At 38.1% G+C, this 27,501-nt stretch overlaps 1 protein-coding gene across 4 annotated transcripts in view; it reads left to right on the top strand.

Moving 5' to 3' along the window:
• Window positions 1–5,118: 5,118 nt before the first annotated feature.
• bmp2k (BMP2 inducible kinase) overlaps window positions 5,119–27,501 on the top strand; it is a 53,570-nt gene continuing 31,187 nt past the window's right edge. For 3 of the 4 annotated variants that reach the window (XM_079815143.1, XM_079815142.1, XM_079815141.1), the window contains exon 1: window positions 5,161–6,094. In XM_079815143.1, the coding sequence (XP_079671269.1) occupies window positions 5,950–6,094 (145 nt within the window). In that variant the 5' untranslated portion in view covers window positions 5,161–5,949. Of the gene's footprint in view, window positions 6,095–27,501 lie in introns of all 4 variants that reach the window. The other variant, XM_079815144.1, reaches the window with a different exon arrangement.

The following is a 27,501-nucleotide window of genomic DNA, read 5'->3' as shown; positions in this document are numbered from 1 at the left end:
GACTTCAGGATTGGCTCGTCTGGCCTGTCATTTTCTCAAAGGCAGAGAAAGACAGCCAGAACTCGGGTTTACACCGATCAACATTTCCATCCACTTGGGGACAATATTCAGGCCAGGGGAACTCATATTAATGTTGAAATACCTCATAAAATGAAAATTTCATGCCATGGGACCTTTAATTCACATGTATACTTTTAAAGGGATTTCTGAAGTACTAGGGTAGTAAAGAGTTCTAGCCATATTCGCTTAGCCCTACACTTGGGACAGCTGACATACATGATCATGCTGCATCATCACGAAAGTTTATCATTCGTTTTTTAAGCCTTACCAATTGAAATATTCAAGAGCAAGAAGACGCGAAAGTTAACTCAATTGTGTGGGACATTTTGTGTGCAACACATCCGAAGCATGCGCCCAGAAAGCCGTGCCTCAGACAGGGCGCAAATACTGCATTGAGTTATTTTTCATGACTTCTTGCACTTGGACGAACAAATTCACAGAAAATTATGTAATCTTGGCGAGCATCCTAAACATAGTCGGTTAGGTCTTAAAGGGATAGTTCACCCAAAAATGAAAAATAGCCCATAATTTATTTACCCTCAAGTCAGGTCATCCTAGGTGTATATGACATTCTTCTTTCAGATGAATAAAATCGGAATTATATTACAAAATTCCAGGCTAATCCAAGCATTAGAATTGCAGTAATAGTTGCTCTGTTTTTGAAGTCCATAAAAAGTGCATCTGTCCGTCAAATAACGTGCTCCACGTGGCTCTGGGGTGTTAATAAAGGCCTTCTGAAGCGAATCGATACGTTTGTGTAAAAAAAATATCCATATTTAAAACTTTATCAAGTAAACTTTCGGCCGACCGCCTTCCCTGTTCAATTTATGGAAAAAATGTTGAAAGTTCCCCTGCCGATCGGAAGACTAACGCGACCAGGTACGCTCGTCATGACGTCACGTACGCATCTTGAGTTTCACTTTCAACATTCAACACTTTTCCACAGAAGGCGGTTGGCCGAAAGTTTACTTGATAAAGTTTTAAATATGGATATTTTTCTTACACAAACGCATCGATTCGCTCCAGAAGGCCTTTATTAACACCCCAGAGCCGCGTGGAGCACGTTATTTGATGGACAGATGCGCTTTTTATGGACTTCAAAAACAGAGCAACTATGAATACAATTCTAATGCTTGGATTAGCCTGGACTTTTGTAATATAACTCCGATTTTATTCATTTGAAAGAAGAATGTCATATACACCTAGGATGACTTGAGGGTGAGTAAATTATGGGCTAATTTTCATTTTTGGGTGAACTATCCCTTTAAGTGAATGTAAACAGTTGAGAAATAAGACGCATGTGTAACACTATTGATCCGTGCATTACGTCCTAATACTTCTGCTGCTGTTTGATTTGAATGCTAATCAAACAATAAAGGACAAATAAAAATAAACCACTCACTGCTCTTAACCGAATAACTTTTGTAACTTTAATAAGGAATAATCTATATTTAATTAATACAGTGAAGAATATGCAGTATTTTACATTTATCAATTTCTGTACCTTTAAACTATACTACTACCTGAAAAGCAATGTTATAATATACACAGTGTGTATATACAGTATATATATATATATATATATATATATATATATATATATATATATATATATATATATATATATATGTGTGTGTGTTGTAATGGCAAAAATTAATTCATTGACATCACTAATAAGAGACAAACCATAATCCAATTGTCTTTATAAAGATTTATTTTCCTTGCAAGGAAGAGCCACGGTCAAACGCAGCCGCTCGAGGCTACCTTGAGTGTGAACTGCTAAAACAAAAGAAAGCACAAACTTTTATACCCTCAACAACCCCCTCAGTAATTTTCCATACATCTGGCGAAACCCACTGAAGGTTTCGCCTTGAGCAAGAGGTGAGACAATACACAAATGGTCCCCCTCCTGTCTTGGATCTCATTTGAATTAAAAGCAAGAAACACAATGGTCCTTCATCTTCATCTAACAAAGCATGTTAGCCAGGAACTCAGATTCCAAGAGCAATAAAAGATAAAAGGGACAATGTATGGCTTCCACAGGTGAGGCCTCTTTGATCTGACTCATTTAAAACACAATAGAGAAAACAGGTCTGGAAGATTAAATCTTCTGTGATTAAATTTTTCCCCAACAGTGTGTATACACTCACCTAAAGGATTATTAGGAACACCATACTAATACTGTGTTTGACCCCCTTTCGCCTTCAGTACTGCCTTAATTCTACATGGCATTGATTCAACAAGGTGCTGAAAGCATTCTTTAGAAATGTTGGCCCATATTGATAGGATAGCATCTTGCAGTTGATGGAGACACGTAGCTCCCGTTCCACCACATCCCAAAGATGCTCTATTGGGTTGAGATCTGGTGACTGTGGGGGCCATTTTAGTACAGTGAACTCATTGTCATGTTCAAGAAACCAATTTGAAATGATTCGAGCTTTGTGACATGGTGCATTATCCTGCTGGAAGTAGCCATCAGAGGATGGGTACATGGTGATCATAAAGAGATGGACATGGTCAGAAACAATGCTCAGGTAGGCCATTGGATTTTTAACGATGCCCAATTGGCACTAAGGGCCCTAAAGTGTGCCAAGAAAACATCCCCCACACCATTACACCACCACCAGCAGCCTGCACAGTGGTAACAAGGCATGATGGATTCATGTTCTCATTCTGTTTACGCCAAATTCTGACTCTACCATCTGAATGTCTCAACAGAAATCGAGACTCAGCAGACCAGGCAACATTTTTCCAGTCTTCAACTGTCCAATTTTGGTGAGCTCGTGCAAATTGTAGCCTCTTTTTCCTATTTGTAGTGGAGATGAATGGTACCCGGTGGCGTCTTCTGCTGTTGTAGCCCATCCGCCTCAAGGTTGTGCGTGTTGTGTCTTCACAAATGCTTTGCTGCATACCTCGGTTGTAACGAGTGGTTATTTCAGTCAAAGTTGCTCTTCTATCAGCCCACAGGACTGCCGCATACTGGATGTTTTTCCCTTTTCACACCATTCTTTGTAAACCCTAGAAATGGTTGTGCGTGAAAATCCCAGTAACTGAGCAGATTGTGAAATACTCAGACCGGCCCGTCTGGCACCAACAACCATGCCACGCTCAAAATTGCTTAAATCACCTTTCTTTCCCATTCTGACATTCAGTTTGGAGTTCAGGAGATTGTCTTGACCAGGACCACACCCCTACATGCATTGAAGCAACTGCCATGTGATTGGTTGATTAGATAATTGCATTAATGAGAAATTGAACAGGTGTTCCTAATAATATTTAGGTGAGTGTGTGTGTGTATGTATATATATATATATATATATATATATATATATATATATATATATATATATATATATATATATATATATATATATATATATATATATATATATATATATATATATATATATATATATATATATATATATATATAGGCTACTGTATATACACACAGTATATATTAGCCTATATAATATGCTGTGTTATCAAAATTGTAATCGAGAATGAAATTTGATGTCAACCTTAATAAACCTTAATAAGGTTGCATGGGTCAAACAATGAAAACAATCTTTTTTTTTTGGTAGGGCAAGTAAAAATTTTAACCACTGTCCCAACCAGGCAGGACAGTAGAAAAATGCCTAGTGTTAAGCCCTGAACAGTCAACAAAGCGTTTATGCCATGTTTGAAAAACAACAACAATAAAAATCATCACTGCATGCATTATGATGAGGTAGACTACGATATCTGGGCATTCTTGTGATGTGCACATCGTTGAGTCATCTGTTCAGGGAGCTGCCGCTGATGAAACTTTGCACAGTCAGGGGAGTTGATCTGTATTGAGGTGAAGAAGCACCAGAGGGAACAGCAGATCCTCATTAATCCCATCTAATAATCCCAAACTCCAATTCAGTCCTCTACCTCTCCATTGACCTACATCTGTAGCTATTAACAGATCACACATTTGTATTAAGCATTATATGCATTTCGTTTTACATCCCTTAACATTTTTCTTAAATATGACTGTTTAACTATAAAGATTAACTAAGTTTTTGATCCACAAAATGTGAGTGGTATGAACATTGCAGAGTACAAATCTTAACATCGAATATCTACAGTTATTTTTTTCTGGGATGAGGAAGCACCTGCTCATTTTGCAGTGTTTGACCATTAGAGGGCAGGGCATTTTCATGAACTGACTAACAGACATACCTGAGGACCCTCAGGTATGTCTGTTATACCCCTTTTCCTCAGAGGGTCTTGTGTTGTCAGTCCAGACTAGTTAACATCATGTGACTGTCTCAATCTGACGTAATCTTTGTCAACATTATATGAGATGAATCAGTTCCCTGTTTAAACATAACTTATACATTCAATTATGAGTGTCATCTTTGAAAATTCACTCACTGTCACTCAGAGGCAGGATTATTTTGGGACCAAATGATGGTTTGTAGTTATAATGCCATATTTCAATTAAATTAAAGAAAAATATTTGTTTAGTAATTTTTTATTACAATAATTGTAATGGTTGAACTGGAGAAATATAGTCGACACTACAATTTGTTTAATAACTGTACCATGCTGTACAAAAGGTCAACATAATTTGAACTTGATATTTTGGTAATAGATATTGCTAATTGAAATTCGTTGTTTCATTTAATCTCTATTTAAAGGGCAAGCTTCTTTTCAAGTCAGGTTAATTTTATGTTAGATGATAGTTTATCCATGAATTCTCACAACAACAAACAGCAACAACAAAACGTTGGATGTGTGCCTCTGATGCTTAGAAAAACCCCGTAGGACAGTATAGTGCATGTGTAGGCTACAGTATTCGTGGAATGTGCCAGTTGCACTACTTCAGCACCTCACACTCCCAAACAGTCTTTTCAACGGACTATTGGTTAAGATCTTTATCAAGCAAACTGATAAAAAAAAAAAAACGCAGGCAGAGACAGTCATCCGTGCTATCCCATCAGAGAAGAGCATATACAGGACCCGTCACGCGCACACCAATCATGACAATAGGAAGAAATCAGACAAAACAAAGTTAGGTTGTCAGACAGTCGGATTGGGTAATAACAAACCTCCCACTAATTCTCCGGCGAGTCACGAGAGTTCGAACTTTATCAGTGTGACGGGGGACTTCCAGAGCACGAGGAGCCGCTCTGCCGTTAAAAAAAATAAATAACAGACGCTGCTCACAACACCAAAAACGTTCGGCCGCTAGGAGGATTTCAGGATTATTTGTATTAGTACTTTTTCCTATGATACACGGTGTCCTCCTCAAGCAGATAGAGGAAGCCAATCAGCTAGCGAGCTGGCTAACTAAACTACGGTATCCAAAGGGGAAGTGGCTGCAGTCATCGTTTAAGAGTTTCGCTAGCGTAGCTTCCGCCTAACACACCCACTTTCTGCCTATTTGTTGTTCACACTGGTTTCAAATAACCTGGACTTCAACCAACTTCAGCTTTCGGCTGAATACAAAAGCATGCTTTGGCTAAACAGAGCGTTTCGCCGTTGTTAGCCAGCTAGCGAGGCGAATGGTCTCTCCAGCTCTCGCACAGGCTCGCTAGCCAGCCGAATCTGGAGTCGGCCTGAAAATACAGCAGCGTGGACGTTATCACTCGTGCTGTTGTTACTCATTAACGACAAAACGCTTGTCCTGACGGTTTTTTTCTATGCAGTTGCTTCATCGGGCTTTGGGGGAAATAAGGAAGCATTCAGATACGCCTTTCTGCGTCCCTCGGGCACTGAAGTGCCTGGCGCATCTCGGGAGAGCAGATCTCTCAGCATGCTGGACAAAAGAGCGGAGATGATCAGATTGGCGTTTTAATCGTCTTTGGCTTGTTTGGAACTGTCCGTTTGGGGTAGGCGGGAACACAAGAGGCAAGAATGAAGAAGTTTTCGCGTATGCCGAAGTCAGAGAGCGGAAGTCTCGGGGGTGGTTCTGGATCTGGTACTGGAAGCAGCAACTATATCGGGAAGGTGTTTGCTGTCGGTCGATACCAAGTGACGGTGGAGGAGCTGATCGCTGAAGGTAATGGATGCATTTGTTTAGGCCAGTAAAAATGAAATGGAAAAACCTACTGGTGGAGTGTATAAGAGCCCCCACCCCCACTTCACTCAGAAAGGATGAACTGTGCAGCTCGCCACATCAACGCTTTAGAAAAGCAGTGTAACTCCTTGCCATGAGAAGAGGAACTTGCTTTGTGCTTGTCCTTCCCATAAATTGACCGTGATGATGCTTCAATATAATATAATGTCATTTCTTGGCTGTGCCTCTGTTACTGATCACATGGTTTTGGATCAGATGGTCTGGGCTGACCCAAATCTTGACTTAATGTTTGTCACCACTGCATACCAAACAAAAAGAAGAAATGGCCGGTCTCTTTCATCTTGTCCTTGTTAAACTTTAAGCTTCAAGTTTGGTGAAAGCTCAGGCCCAAACTTTCAATTGTTTTATTGCCCCACAATTACTACACTGACTTATTGATATATTGAGATCGTAAAACTAATTTGATCACATATGTCATTTTATTCTCTCTCTACAGGGCACAGCTTTTTAGAGTTAAGTTTTCTCACTTCAGAGATTTAAGTAGTTTGGTGTCTTGATGATAATCTCTCCCGGACAGTTATAAACATTGTATGGTGGCTCTCTTATCTTTCTCAGTTGTTGCACATTATTTAATGGCATGTTCAACTGTTAAGTTCTGTATATCCTAGTGGTTAGTCTGTTTTATTGTTTTGCCCAGCGTCATCTAAAATACTTCATCATTTCTCACAGTTCTGTCATTTAATGTGACTGTAAGCCAAGTGCTAGGGTGTTTGTTTCCCATGTAGATGTTGTCAGTCCTGTGTTGGCAGCCTTGAACTTGCTGACTGCACACAATTATATAATTTGCCACTAGTGCAAAAGTTCACCCTCACAAACAACTATTCGTTAGTTTTGAACAGCTGTTGAGTTTGAAGTGCTTTTATTTTTACTTTCTCATTAGATAATTTTATATAATGTATCATTTTTTTTTTTTTTTAATATATATACTCTTATTTTATGTAATGTTTCCTAAAGTTAAATTTGTCCATTTGGACAAAATACATAGAGCCACCCTAGAAGCATCTTCTCAATATCCCAGCAGTGAATGTTCATCAGTTTTTATATTTTGAGTCGTGCATAGGCATCTTTCAGTACTGTAAACCATCATATAACTTTTTTCAGCAAACCTGGGAAAAGAGACCGTAATGAAAATCTGTTCTGTTTTTGAACGTATACTGTTAATTTGAGTTTTAAAGGCATAGTTTACTTAAAAATGAAAATTATTTACTCAACTCAAGCTCAAGCCTATATGACTTTCTTCTATAGAGCACAACAGGAGAGGATGACGGTCTCAGTCACTTTTGGAGTAAAATTTGTTGGAATTTGTTATTCCACAAAAGAAATTGTGCTTCTGAAAATGACAATTTTTTTAATCAAATCCACATTATCTGCATGCTGTTCGAGTGATGAATAGATGAGCCCTTTTGCTGTTGTTTAAAAGTGTGTTGGCACAGAACACTGTCCTGTGATGGAAGTTGCTTCTTTTGTGTTTGCTTATTGAGCCTGACCCTTTTTATTATTTCAATAAATTATTTCAAGCAACTCATTAGAGACCGCTGAGGAGTTGGCAAAGGATGGGTTGGCATTTGGGCTGGGGACTACGATTCAGGATGGGGGGTTAATTCTGTCATTTTCTCCCTTTACAGTAGCTCTCAAAGAGCTTGTCCATGTGATTTGCAGTGTAATGAGATGTTTTATGAGGCTTGAACAGAAGTGAAGTCTGTTGTGCTGTAAAACAGCTGATTCTTCACCTGTCGGGGGACAGATTTATTTTGTGTCTGAAAATTGTCAGAGTAATTTAGTTTTCATTTGTATTAAATGCAAAATGCATCAACAAGCTTTGTGTGGTCACTTAATGGCCGGCCACCTGCTCACCTTTTTGCCAACAAACCCTGTAAGGTCTGCTTTGTTTTGCCAACAAACCCTGTAAGGACTTCTTTTTGTCAACAAACCACTCGTGACTTCCGTATTTTCCCGTTTCACTTCTTCAGTATGTGACTGGCAGAATCTGCTTCGGTCTTTGAACTTTTACTAAAACAAAACCTGTCATTTGACACCAAACCGGTAGAGAGCGGTTCCTAATGTAAGGTGCCTTAACATTCTACTGCACTTTTCGATAAGAGCGTTACTGACCTTGAATGAGTCGTGTACAGAGGTGTTGCCCCACTCACTGAGCATGTGCTGGTAGAATTGCCACTCTGGTTTCCTTATCCCCTTTACTACTCTGCTATAGGGCCCATATGTCCTACTGACAGTTGAAAGTGTGCGTAAGTCTACGTGTGAAGGAGAGTTCAGTCATTTTGTCTCCCAGTTACATCAGCTTTGGTCTCTTGACATAATTATGTTGATCTTATGGCCTCTATTGTGTTAAGTTATTGGAACGTGTCCTTTTAGTTTCCCAGCATCGATTGTGTTTTCTCACATGGATAGGTATCTTTCAGTATCCAAACAGGTCCAAACAGTCGCTGTCAGTTTTACTTTTCTGGCCTTGTTTCACGTAAATAATGATAACTATGAACTTTCTCATTGGTTTTATAGAACTGCCAAACTAATAACTTGATCTTTTTGCCATGCTGCTTGAGCAAAGTCCTTTGGGTTTCATTCTTTGCACAAGACGTCACAGCTAAACAGCAAATTTTGATTTAGTTTTAGTCATTTTTTAGTCACCTGAATTGTTTTAGTTTTAGCCTAGTTTTTGTTAAATTTTGTTAAATTGTAATGTATTAATTAAGCATTTAATACATGATCCATGGTCAGCTTTACATAACTGACTGTTACTTGAATACATGCCAAAACTGACATTTTGACAAAATTGCGTGTGATTTTAACCATTCAAGCGCAAAAATACTAACCTGACAAGCCAGACCCACATCAAGATGTTGGCCAATAAATAGCCAATATGTCAATATGTTTTTTTCTAATGAAAAAGTGCATTTCTTTGTGATTTTAAAACACTTGAAGGAAATGGTTCACTTTCAGCCGTTATTGTCTATGGGGCAGATTTCTGTTTGTTGTAGTCTACATCAGATACAGATACAGACACAGCTGGCCTACATTACATTTATTTGAATGCATTAATGAGTGAGTGATTGTGTGTGAATCACTCATACCGTCTCTATGAAGCTGTGGTTTGTACTTACTTCAAAGGTATTAAAATATGCTATAACGGTTGAGTTTCTAAGCTACTTTAGTGACTTTACTTTAGTCACATGACAGCGTTGACACTGCGTTTCTGTGCTGCTCTCTGTCTGAGTGTTCGTTTGTCACAATATATCAGGCATTAGTTCAACATAATATCTCATGAGCACTGATAGGACACGTACTTTTTTTTTTTTTGAATAGTGCACAATCACTTTAAATTTTGAAACTGGCAAGCCTTTAAACGCATTTACTTGACAAACTTTATGAGCACGAAAGTGAAAGCGATCTGGCTTTGGGGCTTGCGCGCGCCGTATGTGTGTGTGTGTGTGTGTGTGTGTGTCGGTGGCAGCGCGTATAGGCTATAAGAACGGCGATTAACTGACCTGTATATAAACTGTGTAAAACATGCAGTTAGTATAGTGATTCTGGGCATCTATAAACACAGATAACTGCTCCTGCATCTCTCTGTGTGCCTGCAAACTGCACTTGATGTGACTGACGGGGCGGAGTCACGTGAAAACCGAAATAACCGACATGGGAAAAATACGTCGGTTAGAGGTTCTGAATGTCGGTTTCGGTTATTTTTCGATTAATCTTACAGCCCTAGTCCAAATACTGTCTCGTTGGTAACACCAACTTCTGCAGCAGGCCTAGTCTATTGTAAAAGTCTTTATGGTAAAAAAGTATTTACTTCTAGAAAAAGGCCTTGAAATGAAGTTCATTCAGCACTTGATTATAAAATGACCTCTTTGCAGGCCTCATCCATGTGCTGTTTGTCTTTACTGGTTGCTTGCTGTGTCTTTTTCAACAGCTGAATGTTGTTATGGTTTCTCTTTGGTGTGTCACCTCCCCTTTCTAATATCCGTGTCATCTTCAGATGACATAACATTTAGCACAGTCCTCCAGTGGCAGCATGTGAATTAAAACAGTCATGCAAAGGAACCTGCCGAGATATAGGTTTGAAACCAGTAGTGTGGCCTCTTTATCTGTTAAATCGCCCTTTGCTTAATTTTATTAATCTAAAAATGATCTTAACTTCTCTGTGGTCTGGCTGCATTGGCGTAAGCCAACATTCTCCCAGTGGCTCTTGTGAGAGATGACAAAGACATGATAGTCAGGTTTTCCTCACGTTTCTGTGAGGACCCATTTCTGCCTTTTAACATTTCAGCTGTACCTCACACAGACACATTTCTTACACTGCTCTGAGAAAATAGGTCACTCAAGCTTTGTGAGCCAGAGTGGGGTTGGCATCTCACACAGTGTGTTGGCTCAAAAGAGTTCCTTAAGCAATTCTCTGTCAAAACACTAGTACTCGAAGATTATCTAACTGTTAGCTCTAATCCCTTTGTCTAAATCAGTATGTTGTTGGTTGCATGTGGTGAATGGTCTTTGGCAACTGTTTTGTGTTTTTTCTGGCATCTGACCAGATCCACTTGTTGTCCCGCACAATGCAGATTGTTTAGACGGCAGAGTGAGACTTATATTAGTCTTTTATATTTGATATATATTGATGGGGAGTTGGAGCAGACAAGTGTCATACCATAAAGTAAAGAAATTGTTAATTACATGTAGCCTTGCTCCGCCCTCTTACTTCCGCTCAATTTTCATTTTCCTTCAGTACTCCGTCTGGGATTGCGGTATTTTCTCTGGTTTTCTCAGATCAAATTTTAACCAGTCTAATCTGCGAACAGAGGGAGTGGCTGAGAACGATGACGTTGATGTTGTGCGTTAGTTTGAGATGACATGTCACGACCAAACGTTAGCGATTGGTTATGGCAGATCCAGAGTGGCTCTGGGCAGATCCAATCATTTTAAACTTCAACAGAAAGGAAGTTAACGTTTGTCAATGGAGAGTGGCCAGACTCTGTACAAATGAAATGTACAAGAGTGTGGTAGGACCAGGCTAAATAACATGCACTTCAAATTGTATTAATCATTAGGCAGTTATAATTTTTTTTCTGGTATGTTCTTTGTCAAAATTTAAAAACTTGTTTTTAAAAATAATGGATGCATGCTTGTGTTGTGCATTACTTAGATGTATGTACTTGTTAAAGGGATCCCATGGTGTTAAGACTTGTATGGCTGAATTTAAGGATTTAGTGTGTTTTAAATGCAATTACAAAGCAATTAATTGGTTTTATTTAACTCTGAAACATTTTTCGAGTTGTGTTGTGGTAAAAACAGCTACGAGTAGCGCCAGTAGATTGCCGAGTGCAACCATTCTACGTCATCAACCTAGAACGCAAACAAAATGCCCATTGTCCAAATATATAATGGATTTTTTAAATAACGTGGATCTTTCATGGGTTTTCTACAACATATTTCAGTAAGAGACAACATGCATGTTCTATTAAGCCATACAAGTCTTGACACCATGGGATCCCTTTAATGTCATGATTGTGAAGCTCTGTTGTGGAATGCAGGAGAAAAGGAAGAAAGAGTGACTGACTGATTTAAGCTTATTTGGCTTATATTTACATAGAAAAAATTTGCTATTTTTACTTTTTATTGACGAAGTAAATTAAGCATTTCCTACCTGCTACTGTTTAAAAAGAAATAGTTGAGTTCGGAGTTGTGCTCAAGGCTGCGAGAAAGAAAATGAAGACCATCTGTAATGTTCCAAAAAAGAATGAGACGTCAATCTCATGTTGCCATCAAAGAGGTTGTTGCAAAGTGTGGAATCTCTAAGCTTCTTTCCAAACGCAGACATGTCTCTATTTTTAGAGGGTCAGCCTGTATCAGAGATAAATTTGTGAGCATCATTGTGGTTTAATTTGGAGGACTCAAGGGAAAATTATTAGGCAGCGTTCTTTAACAGATATTTGTAGGGATGCACCGAATTGTAATTCTGGTTCAAAATCAAAAATGCAGGATACACTTGGCTGAAAACCGAAAATAAATAATCAATTAATTAATTAATCAAACAAACATATTTAGTAATTAGCACTAAAATAGCTAGAATTGAGTTGAACAAACATTTAAATTGAGGACACGGGCAGTTTTTATATTAACTTTTAAATAACCGAATTGCTTCTACTCAATTTTGTTGGTAAAATATAAACATTTAAATGACAATAAACTGTTATAACTTGTTTTCATGACAGATTTATTCAAACATGTATTAAATAATGAAGACATCACCAACAGGTCAAGTAAAAAATATACTTTAATAAATATGTAGTACAGTGCCTCTATTCAGCAAAATGCTCTTTTCTAGAGTAATTTTTTCTAGATAACTGAGTTTGGACATGAATAACTTTGAATATGAATAGCTTTCTTGAGGTAATTGTAACGTTAAGTGGCACTGTATAGCCTACTAGCTTTATTTATTTTATTTTTTTTACATCTTCCCCCGAGTTAAAACACTGAGCTATTACATAATTAATTCATAACATAATTAATTTTGGTAAGTTGTAATGTATCTTTCAACAGACTTTCTGGTGTTCACCCATGTTTATTTCGTGCTGTAACTAGTAAAGAGGAGATGAGATGAACAGTTCACGTGCACTTGATCTTGAACTGCTCTGTATTAAAGAGTGCCAAAAAGACATTTATTGTTTGAATTTTGTAATAAAATCGACATTTTTAAGTTGAGACTTTTGCTTCATATAAAAAGTAACAAGGCACAAAGCTTTTGGATGACGGGCACGCTACAAAAGTTTTGTTCACTCATAAACAAAAAAACAGCACCAAAGATTTTAGATTTAAGAAACTATATCACCTGAACACCGTGCCATCGGTGAAGCACTAATTAAACATCTGCACTGAAAAAACAACAATAAGATTAATTTTTATTTGGCAAGTTTTTGCACGCATATTTTTTAAGTTAGTTTCACATATGGAATTAAGTTATATATTTTTTTACTTAACTTAGTTAAGTAGATATAGATATAAGTAATTTTAACTTGGCCAGTAAAATGTTGAGTAATTTCTACAGTTGAAGTTTCCTTTGCAATACATTTTACTCAAAATATAACATTGAATTAAACCACACTTTAAAGTGTATGCTTTACTTAGAAATATCTAATTTAATAACACAATAGATATTGTGTAGATACTATATCTACATAATAGAAGTTAGGCGGCAACTGAACACAGAGACCTCAATAGTTGGTATTGGAGTTCATTTTCTACTCAACTCAACTGTCACAAAACGGCAAGTTACTAAACCTAACAAAAGCAATGGTAAAACAGTGTACAGCTGGAAAATAACGAAAAATCAACCTCCTTAATTATTCAAACACCAGTGGATGATGGGAAAACCAGTATCAGAAAAGTTGATTAGTTATACTTAATTTTACAACGTTGATATTTACGCTTTAATTTCTACAAGCTTGAATTGAGTACTAATATAGAATTTACTTACTTTTTTAATTCTTGCCTGAACTAAAGTTTTAATGTAGAAATTACATAGTTTTTTTTTTCTGTAGTATTTACTTCACCACAAAATAATTTTTATCAGTGTGTTTCGGTCACTGATTTTGGCCCAAAACTGAAAAAGCTGTTTTGGACAAATTTTCGGTAGCTGAAACCTACTGATTTCACTGCATCCCTAGATATTTGTGAGCTGCATGTGGGTCGTTGATGTTTATGAAAGATTCCTTTGTTAAAATAAGATACAACTTCCAGACCTGTGCGATGTCAGGGATTTATGAAAAGGGGAAAAAGTAGCAGAGACATACAGAGTTCATTTGTGAGAATGTATGCATTTCAGTAGGTAAAATGAATATTAAATATTTATTTGCTCTGAGCATTTAGAATACTTTTTTCAGTGGCTGTTTGATATAAATGATGGCTCATCTGGTTGAAAAAACAAAAACAAACAACCCTTTAAGGCATTTCAGACCAGTAAATAAATATCAAGATCTAAATCACATTCTTAAAGCTTTATTGCCTAGCTCTAATTTGGAGTCATTAGTATTTTCAGAGCTGTAGGAATGACCCAGAACAGTCCTCTGTTCAAATGTCCTCTGTTTGCCCTCTTATACACAGCAGAATCAACATTTGTGATCGTCAGCACATCAGGCCGCTGGTGGGGGGATTCCATTTCTGGCTCCATTACTGGAGAGGAGAAGGTCTAAACTTGGGCTAGATCTGCTGGAACATCCCTGTGGACAATGCCATTTGCTAGGGTACTTATCGTTCTTCCAGATTTGTGAATCCTCTAAATTATTCCGAGAAGATGGCATGTAGGGAATAAATGGTAAACTTTGTCATGTGGTTGTAGGGATGAAACGATTACCGGTTTCACGATAAACCACGGTAAAATTTAGTGACGGTTAGTAATATCGTATAAAATTTAATTATCATTAAAACCGCATGTGATTATCACGATTTTAAAACTCGCGGTAAATCTTGTCCAGTCAGCGTCAGTCTGTTGCGCGCACCGCTGTTTTCTGAATGAGAAGAAATGGCAGAAGGCAGTGACAGCACTCTGGAGATTGTTCAGCCTCTAAAAGGACCAAATCTGAGGCGTGGTCATATTTTGGCTTTTACAAAAGTCCTGAGGGAAACTTAATCGAAGATGGTCACCTGTCTGCAGAACATGCCAGAATAAAGTCGCTGTAATAGAGGGAATCACTTCAAAACTACGAACGCAAGGCAAGTGGACTTTGACCTCAATACCAAAGCTATGTCTGGCAAATAATATGAAGCGAACGAACAAGTTCAGACAAGACTAGGGTAACATTTAAGGGATAATAATCAGGGTTTGCCATTAACAACCGCCGTTTGCGGGTGTAAGTTAACGTTATTTCGGCTGCACACTAGCCACTCTGCTGTTGAACTTATTATAGTCTTCTCAAAAGCCATCTGTTATAATCGCGTTGCACATTATAACCACTCACACGTGTTTATATTGAGTTTATGAATGCAATGTCTCATAATCAGAGGCGTTCAGATTATCCGGAATTTTGTTCAGAGCGCGCGCCGCTCACACGCTGAAATCTACACTAAAAGCAGAGATGTGTGTGTGATGTACGCAAGAGATTCACTCATCATACAGTGGATGACTGTTTTTGTTCTATTTCAGCAGCGAAAATAGTTTCAAACAAACACAGCAGAACCACAGCGCATCTGATGTGACTGGCATAAAGTTGGTGAATTTAGGGACCGTCTCTAAAGTTACACACAACATTGGTAACGTTATACACGTTTGAAACTTTAATAGCATTTGAAGACAATGAAAGTCATAAAACTGTCTGTAAAGTGATCATCTAGGTGTCAGGTATGATGCAGTCATTTTGATATTTAATAAAATAAACTGTCAAATCATATGGAAATATAGATATGCATTATTTCTCTAGGATACTGTTTGGGCTCTTACACAAAACATGCTAGATTTAAATTGCTGAACACTGATGAGAATATTGCTTGAGAATATATTTACAGAGATAATATTAGAGATTATATTTACGAGAAATTATTATTATTTATGCGTTGCTATATTGACGACGGCCATTATAAGGAAGAAAATCCCACAGAATCTTGCTTAAAAAAGTGCATAGAGCTGCTTTAGTTTGTTTGTTGATTTTCAAATATAAAACTTGAACAAAACCGTGATAATATTGATAACCGTGATAATTTGGGTCACTATAATCGTGATGTTAAATTTCCATACCGTTTCATCCCTATGTGGTTGGTCTTGCTCTCAAGGGTTAAAAAAATTACAGATATCTACACAATAAAATAGTCAACATTTCAAAAGATAGTCTTGAAGTTGACACACTCACTCATACTAACTCTCAAACCCTCACTGAGGCATGGGAAGTTTAGATTTTTATTTTCATCCTGTTGGGTTTCATCCTGTTCAGCATCCTGTTCTTTTCTTCATTTCCATTCTAAGTTTCATCCTGTTTATTTTCTTGCCAACTATATAATTAAAGTCCTTGAGCTTCACCAGAGCGTATATCTCAAAGTCTGGTATATACCTTTCGATAGAAATGCTTAAATACAGGGCTCCAGAGTGCGACTAAATGGTCGCATTTTGCGACTAAAATTTGAGAGTGTGCGACTGAATTTTACATCCAGTCGCACATGTGCGACCAGTAAATTTGCCTGCTGTCGGTACTGGAGAAATTAAGAAAATACACTTACTAATTATAATTGATAGACGTTATGTCTGGCAAATTCTATCTTTGCCAGTCGTTTCTATACGAGATAATATTAAACCATTTGTCCGTGATGCATTTTTGCCATTCGCAATCCAGAAGAGAGAGAAAGCGAGCGAGCTCTCTCACGTGGAGCTACAGCGAACACAACACACAGTCAGCTTAATGAGGGACGATGGCCAAGAACTAAACAAAAGTTTAGTCTGCTTAAACTTTAGGGATGTGCTGTGATATTAATCGAATTTTATTTTCAATTTTGGCTTCCAAGAATTATAAAAAGATGGTATGAGGTAAAACTATTCCGTGTTCAGTCGAGCTCATCCTTCCCTTCACAGCTGCGTTGTCATTTCTCCTTAAACCTAAACTAAACGTCAGATTCAGTGATTGTTGTGAACTGCAGTCTCTACTGTTGCTAAACTGCGGGATGTGTTTGATAATAAAGAGCTATTAAATGCACAATAATCCGCGCAAGAGACGCTGTTTCCAACTTCAACGCGGCTTATGTGTGTGTGCTGAGAAATGGACCGACTTGCACTTAATATTTTAGGCTTCGTGTGCGCGTCTAAACCATCAAATAAAAAACAAATAGCCGGTGTCAAAATGACCAGATTGTAGAGTAGTTATTTTAACAGTTTATATCTTAAATGGGCATAAATAGTTTGGAGAAATAGGAGAATATGATATTATTAGTTCTACAGTCGATCGGTCTTAAAGGGGCAGCGTCTAATAAACCTGTTGACGATTGAGCCATTAATTCGAATCGACTAAAGGCAAATAGAAAATATTCACATCTCTTGAATTAATACTTTAGCTTTTATAAGCATTAATTTATCAATTTATACAGTGAAAACTATGCAGTGTTATTTTACATTTCATTACTTTATTAGATTTCTTTGTAGGTTTGTTCTTTACTGTAATATTAATGTTAGCAGACCTTCCGAATGCCTGCACACTGGTCCATTTACACATTAGATGTTTTATATTTTTGTTCAAACTTTGCGGTTTCTTTTGCTATAGATATTTTACTTTTCAGATTATAAAGCCATGTTAATTATGTTCGTAATTATGTTTTTTTAAATAAAAAATATAAAGTATAATAAAAAGAACCGGTAAGAATACTGTTAAAGTACCGATAAGCAGTATCGGTAAGAGTAGTAATCCCATTAAAACCTTAACGATACCGATCCCTATTAGTAATACAGTGGAAATTAGTAGATTTGGTTAGCATGTTGATTTACGGCGTGCGCCCCTAAAATTTCTGGTTGTGCCCCTAAAGTTTTCAGTTGGGGGCCACTGTGCTCCTAGTGAAAAAAGTTAGTCTGGAGCCCTGAAATATCCCTCTGTTGTAATTTTTTTTTTAAAGTTACAGAGCTCAAAAGGAGCTGCATAATACAAATGTCCAAAGTGTTTTCACCTGGTATTACCATCAGATAATGGCTCTAACCTCTCTTAAGAATATAGGGGACCTATAGGCTCTTTCGATCAGCCCTTCTGGTATGGACTTTGCCCAGGGCCTTGTTAAAGTCTTGCTGCAACCACCTAGGCCAGGGTATATTCCTAAGGTCGCTTCGACCCCATTTTGCTTCTAGCAGGTGGTCTTGTACCCCTTTTCCACCAAGGCAGTGCTGGTGCTAGTTCGGAGCCAGAGCCTAGTTTCAAATCGGTTCTTTGTGTTTCCACACCCAAAGCACCAGCTCCGAGCCAGGAAAAGTGGTTCTTAAGTAGCACCAAAACATTGCTGGGCTAGAAGTAAGAACCGATTACGTCAGGCGCTGGGGACGGGGTCAACAAGTCAAACACAAACTTGAGATTCGCCATTTTTGAAATAGCAGCAAATGGAGCTAACTGCTGCTGCTTGTTTGTAATCTCTGTCTATTCAAATTACGCAGAGCTGCGTGAATGCGTTGGATTTGCTGCATTTTCGTTTTGTTTTGATGCCGATGTAGGATCGTAAAGCCATGTGAATCAATAGTAAGGCAAACGTTTGCATTATTTGATCGAAGGCTTGTTCGCAGCGGTGCTGTGCAGACCGATCGCCGTATGATAATGAGTCCAGCGAGAGCATATTTGACTTCTTATGCTTTTGATTCACTCATGCGTTTTTTTTTATCTTACGTGGATCGGTCTGTGCACCGCCGATGCATCTCGAACAAGTCTGGTGTGTATGTGTTTCCCACTGCCCAGGGTTGCCAGGTTTTCACAACAAAACCCGCCCAATTGTTACTCAAAACAAGCCCAATCGCGTTTCGGGGGGCCTCCCCGATTAAAAAAAATCACATTTGGGTAAAAATTTGTTTTTTTGGCATGGTTGCCTACAAAAATTTGCATTCCCGGGGCTAAATATCACATAATTGGGGTCGCTTCAACCCGCGGACATGTAAAACAGCCCGCGGCAACAGTGTTGAAGTAGCCCAATTCCGCGGGCAAACCGCGGATTTGGCAACCCTGCCGCTGCCTCGCTAGCGCTGCTGAGAAAGATTAGACGTATACAGTGACGTAAGACCTGGCTCTGTTGTAGCTCTCAGCATGTGGAAAAGCAAACGGTTCTTAGAAGGCTCCTCAGTCGAACCAACTATGAACTGGGACTAGCACCGGCTCTGAACTAGCACCCGGTTCATTTTGGTGGAAAATGGGTATTGGAGGTTTTTTCCCCTCCAGACTTATGGACTGGACTTGGGCTCTGCCCGGTAAGGGTATTAAAGATTTATGTCGACTGCACAGCCCAGTGGCATAGGTCTGATCTAGGCATGTGCCGGTATCAAATTTTCATGTTGTGATTAATTGCTGAAGCTTTTATCACAGTATACGGTATTATCACGATATTGAAATAAGTTGCAAAAAAAGTGTTGTCACACTATAACAGGTTTAATTACTTTCTTATAACAAAAGAACTAAACATTTAAATACAATAAAGCAATACACAAAAATGTATAAAGTAAACAAATATTTAAAACAGATTAAGTGCAAAAGAATTATACAGAACAATAGGTAACACTTTACAATAATGTCTCACCAGTTAATGCATTAACATTATAACAAAGAATGAATAGCTACAAGAATACAAGTTATTCTTCTTTGATAATGTTAGTTTAAAAAAGCAGCTGTTAGTTAGTGTAAGCTCAGGTCCATTAAAGGGGTCATAGAATGACATTTTTGTACAAGTTAATATGATTCTTTAGTGTCTAAATGAAAAGTTTGTAATATACTTTAATTAAAAATTCTCATTAGTATTGTAAGAAAACACTCATTTTACCTGGTCAAAACCAACTCCGTTTTCAGCAAGTCATTTCAGTGTATGTGACTTTAAATGATAATGAGCTTTGCTCACCCCGCCCCCTCTGCTCTGTGGGGCTGTTATGTTATAAGATTTTTTTTTTTACATTACTTCTTAATCAGTAACAGACACCGTTATAAACCATGTACAAAAGTAAGCTTAGTGTAGTGTTACCACGTTAACTTTATCACCCGAGTACACAGTTTGTAATAACAAACATAACGCGTTGTTCATTATAAACGTGGGATTATGAATTATATTGAGAACGTCATACACAGAAAGCATGCTGTAATGTAACTTACCCTGTAAACTTTAGCCTCATTCATCGTGAAGCGTGCAAGCGATTTGCAAAGATTAATATAAAGGTTAATAAAACACAACACCACAATCGCTTGGACGCCATTCTGCTCCAGAGTATCAACAATGGCGGACTGAGGACAGTTCGCTCAGGGCGGGTCTGTGTTGAAACGCTGCTGTCAATCAACAATCGTAGGGGGGGGCGTCCACCGTGTAACGTCACACGATCAGACGGCTCGTTTTGAGACAGGGGAAAATATATAAGGATATTAAAAAAAAACACTGGATGTATTTTTATCATTATAGGATGGTTGTGTACAGGCACTGCCAACACACATTTCCGTATAATCAACTTGTAAAAGTGCATGTACCATTCTATGACCCCTTTAAATAATACAGTTACAACTTATGATTTTAATAATGTGTTAATAAATGCTGAAATGTACATTTAACTAAGATTAATAAATGCTTTAGAAGTATTTTTCATTGTCATTTTGTTAATGAATGAACTAATGTTAAATAATGGAGCCTTATTGTAAAGTGTGTGATTGAAGAACAGTCAGAACATATTCAAACAATATCTAGGGCATGTAATTTAGTTTGAGTTTTGAATTTACATTTAAGTTTGAAAATGTATAGCTTTAAGTCTTTAAGTATTAAGTATTAGGTTGTGTGATGACGAGCACTGTATCGTTTTGTTTACGAGGGTTACCGGGGAAAACTGCTGCATTTCTGCTGTTCCGTCAGCGCCCTCTGCTGTCAGAGAGTGAATGTGCACTTCTGCGCATCTCCTTCACTCGTTCCGCATTCCTCTTTGACTTGTTGTTCATTTTAAACGGTTGATGGGTAAAGTATTCTTAAAATGCATTCTAAAAATCTGAATAATTCGTAATAAATAATTATTCACAGTATTTTGAAGTGCCCACGATAACAATATTGTGCATGTTCATTATTGCGGTATATCGTATTACCGTTTACCGGCACATGTCTAGTCTGATCAGCTATACATGTGTGTTTCGGTGGTCGAAACAGAGGAGCCCCTGTCTCATTGGGTGACTGACGCTATTTCTACGGCCTATGAGGTGCGTGGCATGGCTTTGCCTCTAGCTGTGTGTACTCATTCCACCAGAGGAATGGCTTCTTCTCTGTCTCTTTTGAATGGCTCTTCTTTAGAAGATATTTGTGCAGCGGCAAGTTGGTCCTCTCCGCACACCTTTTATCAGGTTGAGTAAACTCTTTCCCCGGCTTTCCAGTTAATCCTCCGGTAGGTGAAGGAGTTATGGTATACCATTCTCATATGGTCACCACATCCAATGACTCATTACAGGATGGGGAAGTGCGTCTCTCCTGTCGACTTGGAGGGAGAGCACCACACAAATCGCCTACAAGCTCCTCAGAGTTTGAGGCCACTGTAGAAAGCACGTCATATGAAGCCATAAGAGAGCACCATAAGAATCTAATTATGATCTTACGGAGCAGGGCACAGATCAGCATTAGACAGCATAAGCACTCCTCTACTAGGCGCACACGATCCGGCGATTAAAAAGGTAAATTCTGTTCGCTTACTCTCTCTCTCCGTGAAATGGCTCTTATGAGGCATTATGAGACGTACAGCGCCACTGGCCAATGAATTGGCCTGATGGTATAAGGGCTTCAGACAAACGGTGTTCCCATAGCGTCAGCGACGCAGCGTCTCGTTCCCTATTAAGGAAACCATGTTTACATGCGTAACCAAGATGTCCAAGACCTCATGTTCCAAACATGTTTTTTTGTTCCACAGAAGAAGAAAAAAAGATACAAGATATTTTGAGAAATGTCTCAGTGTTTTATATCTATACAATGGTAACCAAAACTTACCATTGAATTAATTTTTGGGTGAAAAAAGCACATTTGCTTAAAGCATAATGCTTCAAGCCCAGAAACTTTCTGGGGAACCTTCTATGCTATGAGATGAAGCTAAGGCTGACATCTCACCAGTGGTGGAAAGAGTACTGAAAAATCATACTCAAGTAAAAGCACTGTTACTTGTCAAAAAATGTTGTGCTAGTAGAGTAAAAGTACCTGTCCTAAATACTACTCAAAGTAGGAATAAAAAGTAGCCCTTTTAAAAGTACTCAAGAGTAGTGACTATTATGCTATGAAGGTTATTCCACCTTATACCCTGCAAATTAAAAATGTAGCTTACTCTTTTATGGATGATTCTCAGTAAGAACAAAAAACATGAGATCACCAATAGTATTTCAATATTTCTCCAAGTTTTATTTTTGACTGCTAGCACTAAAAATACAGCCATGCAATATTTGAGAAAGCAACCAGTAATCTGGATACATTTATGACAACCATTCTGTAGAGGTTTTCTTGCGGTAAATTAAAAAAGGCTGCAAAGCGTTGTACATTAACAATTTTACGTTAAAGCAGAGTTCGTTCTTTTCAAGACACATTTATTGTACTGCTTTAATTTCAATGGATGTTTTCTCTGTGAAAAGAATACACTTAAGAAATCAGACTCAAGAAACTCACAATTTTCACCACTGATTATTTTTGCTTGCAATTAAAAAATAAATCTGCTTTAAATTTAAATCTGATGTTTTTTTAAAGTTATTTGCTATATACATGGACTAAAAATTTTAATCGCCATGTGAGAACACATTACATTAAAATAGGCACTTCAATAAGCCGACAGAAAGCAGGTTAATGCGTTTACATGCTGAGCGAAATTGATGTAAGGGACAAAAATCTAGCAGTGACGATCGGTTAATGCCTAATACACTTTGAAGCCTGGCAAACAATTAAGCTAAATGAAGTGTTTCCAGCAGATGGCACCGCAAGCTCATGCAGCGCTAACAGAATATGTACCATTTGTGCTTGTATTAGAAAATGTAATATTCTGCTGTCAATTTTTTGTGTTTTTTAAGGCAATTTCACGATTTCGGTGATCATACAGTAACCAGCAACAACCCCCTTTCATAAAGCACACGTGCCTCTCACTCTAGGCTGTTCGCGACTCACTAACGCTATGGTTGATATGACGGGAGTCACACGCGTGACGCATGGAGTCACAGGACTGATTATTTGTCTTAGCTAGGGGTGTAACGGTACACAAAACTGATGGTTCGGTACGTACCTCGGTTTTGAAGTCACGGTTCGGTACGGATTCGGTACAGCAGTTTTAAAAAATTGCTTTTTATTTATATTTTTAATAAACAGTGGTTTACTGAAAAAATTGTCTGACCTTAAATGAATTCAATTATAACTAAAAGTTTATAAAGGATAATGCTGTAAACTATATAGGGAGCCCTTGTACATTATTACTATAATATTAAAGGTTAACAACAGAGCCCAAACTATGAGCCTAGATTCAGCTGATATCATGTTTAGATATAATAATCAACACTCAAATAACACTGTGCAAACATGTAAACTTCTCATAAGGCAGTTTTTGCATTAACTCCTAAATCTAATTATAAAATTAGGTTTTTTCTTCAATTCGTTGTTGAAATTATAATCATTTATACACAGTGGCTGTCATTTTCATGACAGATTTATTTAAACGTACATTAAATAATGAAGACATCACTAAGATGTTAAGTAGAATTTAAAATAAATAAATAAATAAATATTGTGCATATATTTAGTGAAAGTTGATTTCTCTAGTGAATTAACAGCTGTGGACACTGAATGACATTGTTTACAAGCTGTTTGACATCTTTCCGCGGTTGAAACACTGACTGAGCGATTACACGACATATGATGTTTCAGTAAGTGTTAATGTATCCTCAACATACCTTAAGATATTAATTCATGTTTATTCTTCTGGAAGAGATGATCGCGTGCACGCGCGCCGTGGCCGGAATTGACGCGCCTATACAGTGTTCAGTCGTCACATTAAAGAGCGTCAAAGCGGCATTTATCGTTTGAATTTCGTGATGAAATGGACTGAATACTCAATATGTTCGAGTGGGAACTAGGATTGAAGTGTGTTCCACGCTTAAGACAAGCCAAATGTTAACTGTTAAAGATTGCATTCGGAACCGTTCGGTACACACGCGCACCGAACCGAAACCCCTGTACCGAAACGGTTCGGTACGAATACGTGTACCGTTACACCCCTAGTCTTAGCCAATCACGTTGACAGGAAAAATATAAACATAATGTAGCGACGGCAGGTTTAAGGAAAATAGCGCAGTAAAAGTACCGATACAGCACTTAAAATGTACTCAAGTAAAAGTACACTGTTTTAAAACTACTTAGTAAAGTACAATTCCTGAGAAAAACTACTCCATTACAGTAACGAGAGTATTTTTAATTTGTTACTTTACACCACTGCATCCCTAAGCTAAAGGCTGCGATAGACTCATGGCAAAGTTCTTTTTTGTTCTTTGTTAAGGGGTAAAACGTAGTTCGAGATACAGGAGCAGCGATTATACTGTTGGCGAACATCTGACGCCTCCCACATTGCTGACAGCGGCGTTTAGATGAATGTGACTGTGCCTTACGCTTTCCTTTCAATAACAAAATAAACGCACAACAAAATTGAGAAAACTGCAAGCATTTTAAATAAAGCATAAGAAAAGCATTTGATCATAGCTCAAAATTTGTGTATCTGCAGCCTACAGCGTTGGTATCCCTTTTTGAATGAAGAATATGGACAAAAATATCTGCAGAAATATTTAGTTGTCTCATTTACACACAGGCGCAGAACGCGTATACTAGTTGAGAGTCGGCCATAGTACAACATTTTGGATTTCTTACACTGCTTTCCTTACCATGAGCCCTTGTGTGCGGAATCCGAGGCCACCTTCATTCAGGAAGGAGACAGCTGCGTTGTGTGTGTATGTTTGTTGATGTCCCTTAGGTTAACAGAGTGATGTGTCCCTTGCTTCTGTTCTAGATCACGACAAGTATGTCAGAATAGCACCTGACCTATATAAGTAATAATCCAGTGTAATTTAAGCTAGTATATACGAATATGATTTTATGGCCTGGCTACACTTCCTGTTTCTCGTAAAAAAAACTGCTTGCTTGCACAACATGTCTTGTGATTCAAGACACTTTCAATCAGTGCCCGTGAGGTTTTTTTTTTTTTTACTTTATTGTGCTGCTTGCACAAAAGATTGCTGTGTATGTCTGTAGTTCACCCAAAATGTGATTGTTTACTCAACCTCATGTCGTTAAGAACTGGTATGACTTATGCAGAACACAAAAGAAGATATTTTGGATAATGGAAAACTAATTTTGTCCATGTAAAAATCAATGGAGTCCAAAACAACATTGGAACCCACGGGTTTCATTGTGTATCCACCAAAAACATGTTTCAAAAAATGTTTGTGTGTGTTCCAAAGAAGAAAGTCATATAGGTTTTGATCGACATAAATGATGACAGAATTGTCATTTTTGGGGTAAGGACTCCAATTGTTGTGCATATCTGCACCTCTAGAAGCACTTTGGCTTTGTGATGTGAGGCATGTTAGTTTGAGACTGAACTGTTCTTTGTCTGTATTAGTCATCAGCTGCATGCGACTGCTTTCCTTGCTCAATGATGGTGAACAATGACACACTTTCTGAGCTGCGTCTGAGATCTCTATTCTGTGCACAGTGTTAGTGGAACTGTTGCAGGACCTCATGCTGCATATGCAACTCATTGTGAACAGGCATGGATTGGTTAAAGCTCTTTCTTTACTTGCGTGTAGCCTCCTGAGATGACCTCAGCTCTTTAAATTGAAGAAATTTCACTCAAAGCTATGTAGCGGAAGTGAAGGTGGGCCTGTGCAAAGGGGATATTTGGCAGAGAGGACCAGGCAGTAATCGTTTTAGTATATTTGGAAGCTCATAATTCGATTCTTATGGTTGCAAACCAATATGACGTGCTTTCTACAGTGGCCTCAGACTCTGAGGAGCTTATAAGTATATTTGTATCTGAATGTGGAGCACAATGCGGATTAGATGTCCATCATATGATGCCAAGAATGCTCTGTCATGCCCCTCCATTTTGCTGCACACACTGTCATGAACCTGCACTTATGCTGTGCATTATAGTATGTACTTAACTATCTAGTGTATGCGGTTTAGTTTATTTTGGCATCTGGCATTGAGTCTGATAGCCCCTCCCCTTTGGCTATGAGAGCATGAAGTGTGCAACATTTCTCACTTCCTTTTTTTTGATTAAATACACGGGTATTTAAAAGGCACTTTTTCTTGTTGGAATTTTTTTGTGTGAACACTACTCTCACTATTTATACAACAAAATGACTTGCAGTGCATATTAAAGGTCCCATGAAATGAACATTTCACTTTGTTTTTTTTTATAAAGGGGCACTTCAGTGCTGGGAAGATGAATGTGTATTTAAACTGTGTCATTTATGTAGTAGAAATGTGAAATTATTTTTGAATGTGGTGCCTTCTAGACTGAGAAAAGACAGAAAATTTATTTTTGTCTCATGTGGGTGAAAGACAACAACTCCCATGCACTCCCATGCACTCCCACAACTCCCATACAACAACTCCCAATGCACTTGCTTCCCTGCCCTACGAGGCCACTCCCTACACCGCCCCCAGCGTCGTTTTGATCTTCATAATACAATAATTTCGTTCAGTTAGAGAATTTAATACAATTAAAATCTGAACGTGTCTTTTCAATAAAGTGTGAGTGAGCCGAACAAAAGTCACGGACACAAACGCAGCTGCAGGAATCAGATTTAATTTAATCACGAGAGGGAAGTAAGAGCTGAGCAGAGCTGAGGTGAGGTAAGCGCGGCAGTCATTCTCAGCGCGTGTCCAGTCTGGCGCGCTTTCTGATCGCATATATGGAAGCTAAACTTTCATAGGAATTCATTGAAAAGTTGAGACACTCACTTTTATCTGCACCACTCCGTTATGAATGCCCGAGGCCGAGCGCATTTACATTCTGTGTGTGAGATCTCTCCCCTGTGGGCGGGTTGAAAACATGCGGAACAGCTCCCTCTACTGGCTGTAGTTTTTAGCCTCTGGCCAAAAAAATCCTCCGATGACGCAAAATGACGATATTTGCGTCATCGGAGGATTTTTTCCAGAAATAAAATGCCTAATTATCTCGTCTCAGGGGGAAATGAGGGGGGAAAGTACCATAATTCAAATATACTACGGGGTTTCTTCTGATACAAAGCCTAATGCTAAATCACTGAAGTTACCCTTTAACATTTAATATGAGTTCCCCTAGCCTGTATGGTCCCCAAGTGGCTAGAAATTTCAATAGGTGTAAACCAAGCCCTGGGTATCCTGCTCTGCCTTTGAGAAAATGAAAGCTCAGACTAGGGATGGCTCGATACCACAATTTAATACCGAAGTACCGATATTAAATCGATACCATATAGGGTCTGAATTTTGGCATTGATAATTTTACTCACTCACGCAAGTTTGGGGTTTATAAAGCGAGGAAAATTAACGCAAATGTTTATTATTAAATTAATCAACGAAGATTATCACATTAAATCAGTCATGTGAAAACTTTCTTGTGAGAAGTAACTTCAGCATTACTCCCTTCCCTAGCTCTC

This window comes from Gobio gobio, assembly GCF_949357685.1.
Source record: "Gobio gobio genome assembly, chromosome: 4".
Classification (NCBI taxonomy): domain Eukaryota; kingdom Metazoa; phylum Chordata; class Actinopteri; order Cypriniformes; family Gobionidae; genus Gobio; species Gobio gobio.
This window is presented reverse-complemented; position numbering and strand designations above follow the sequence as displayed.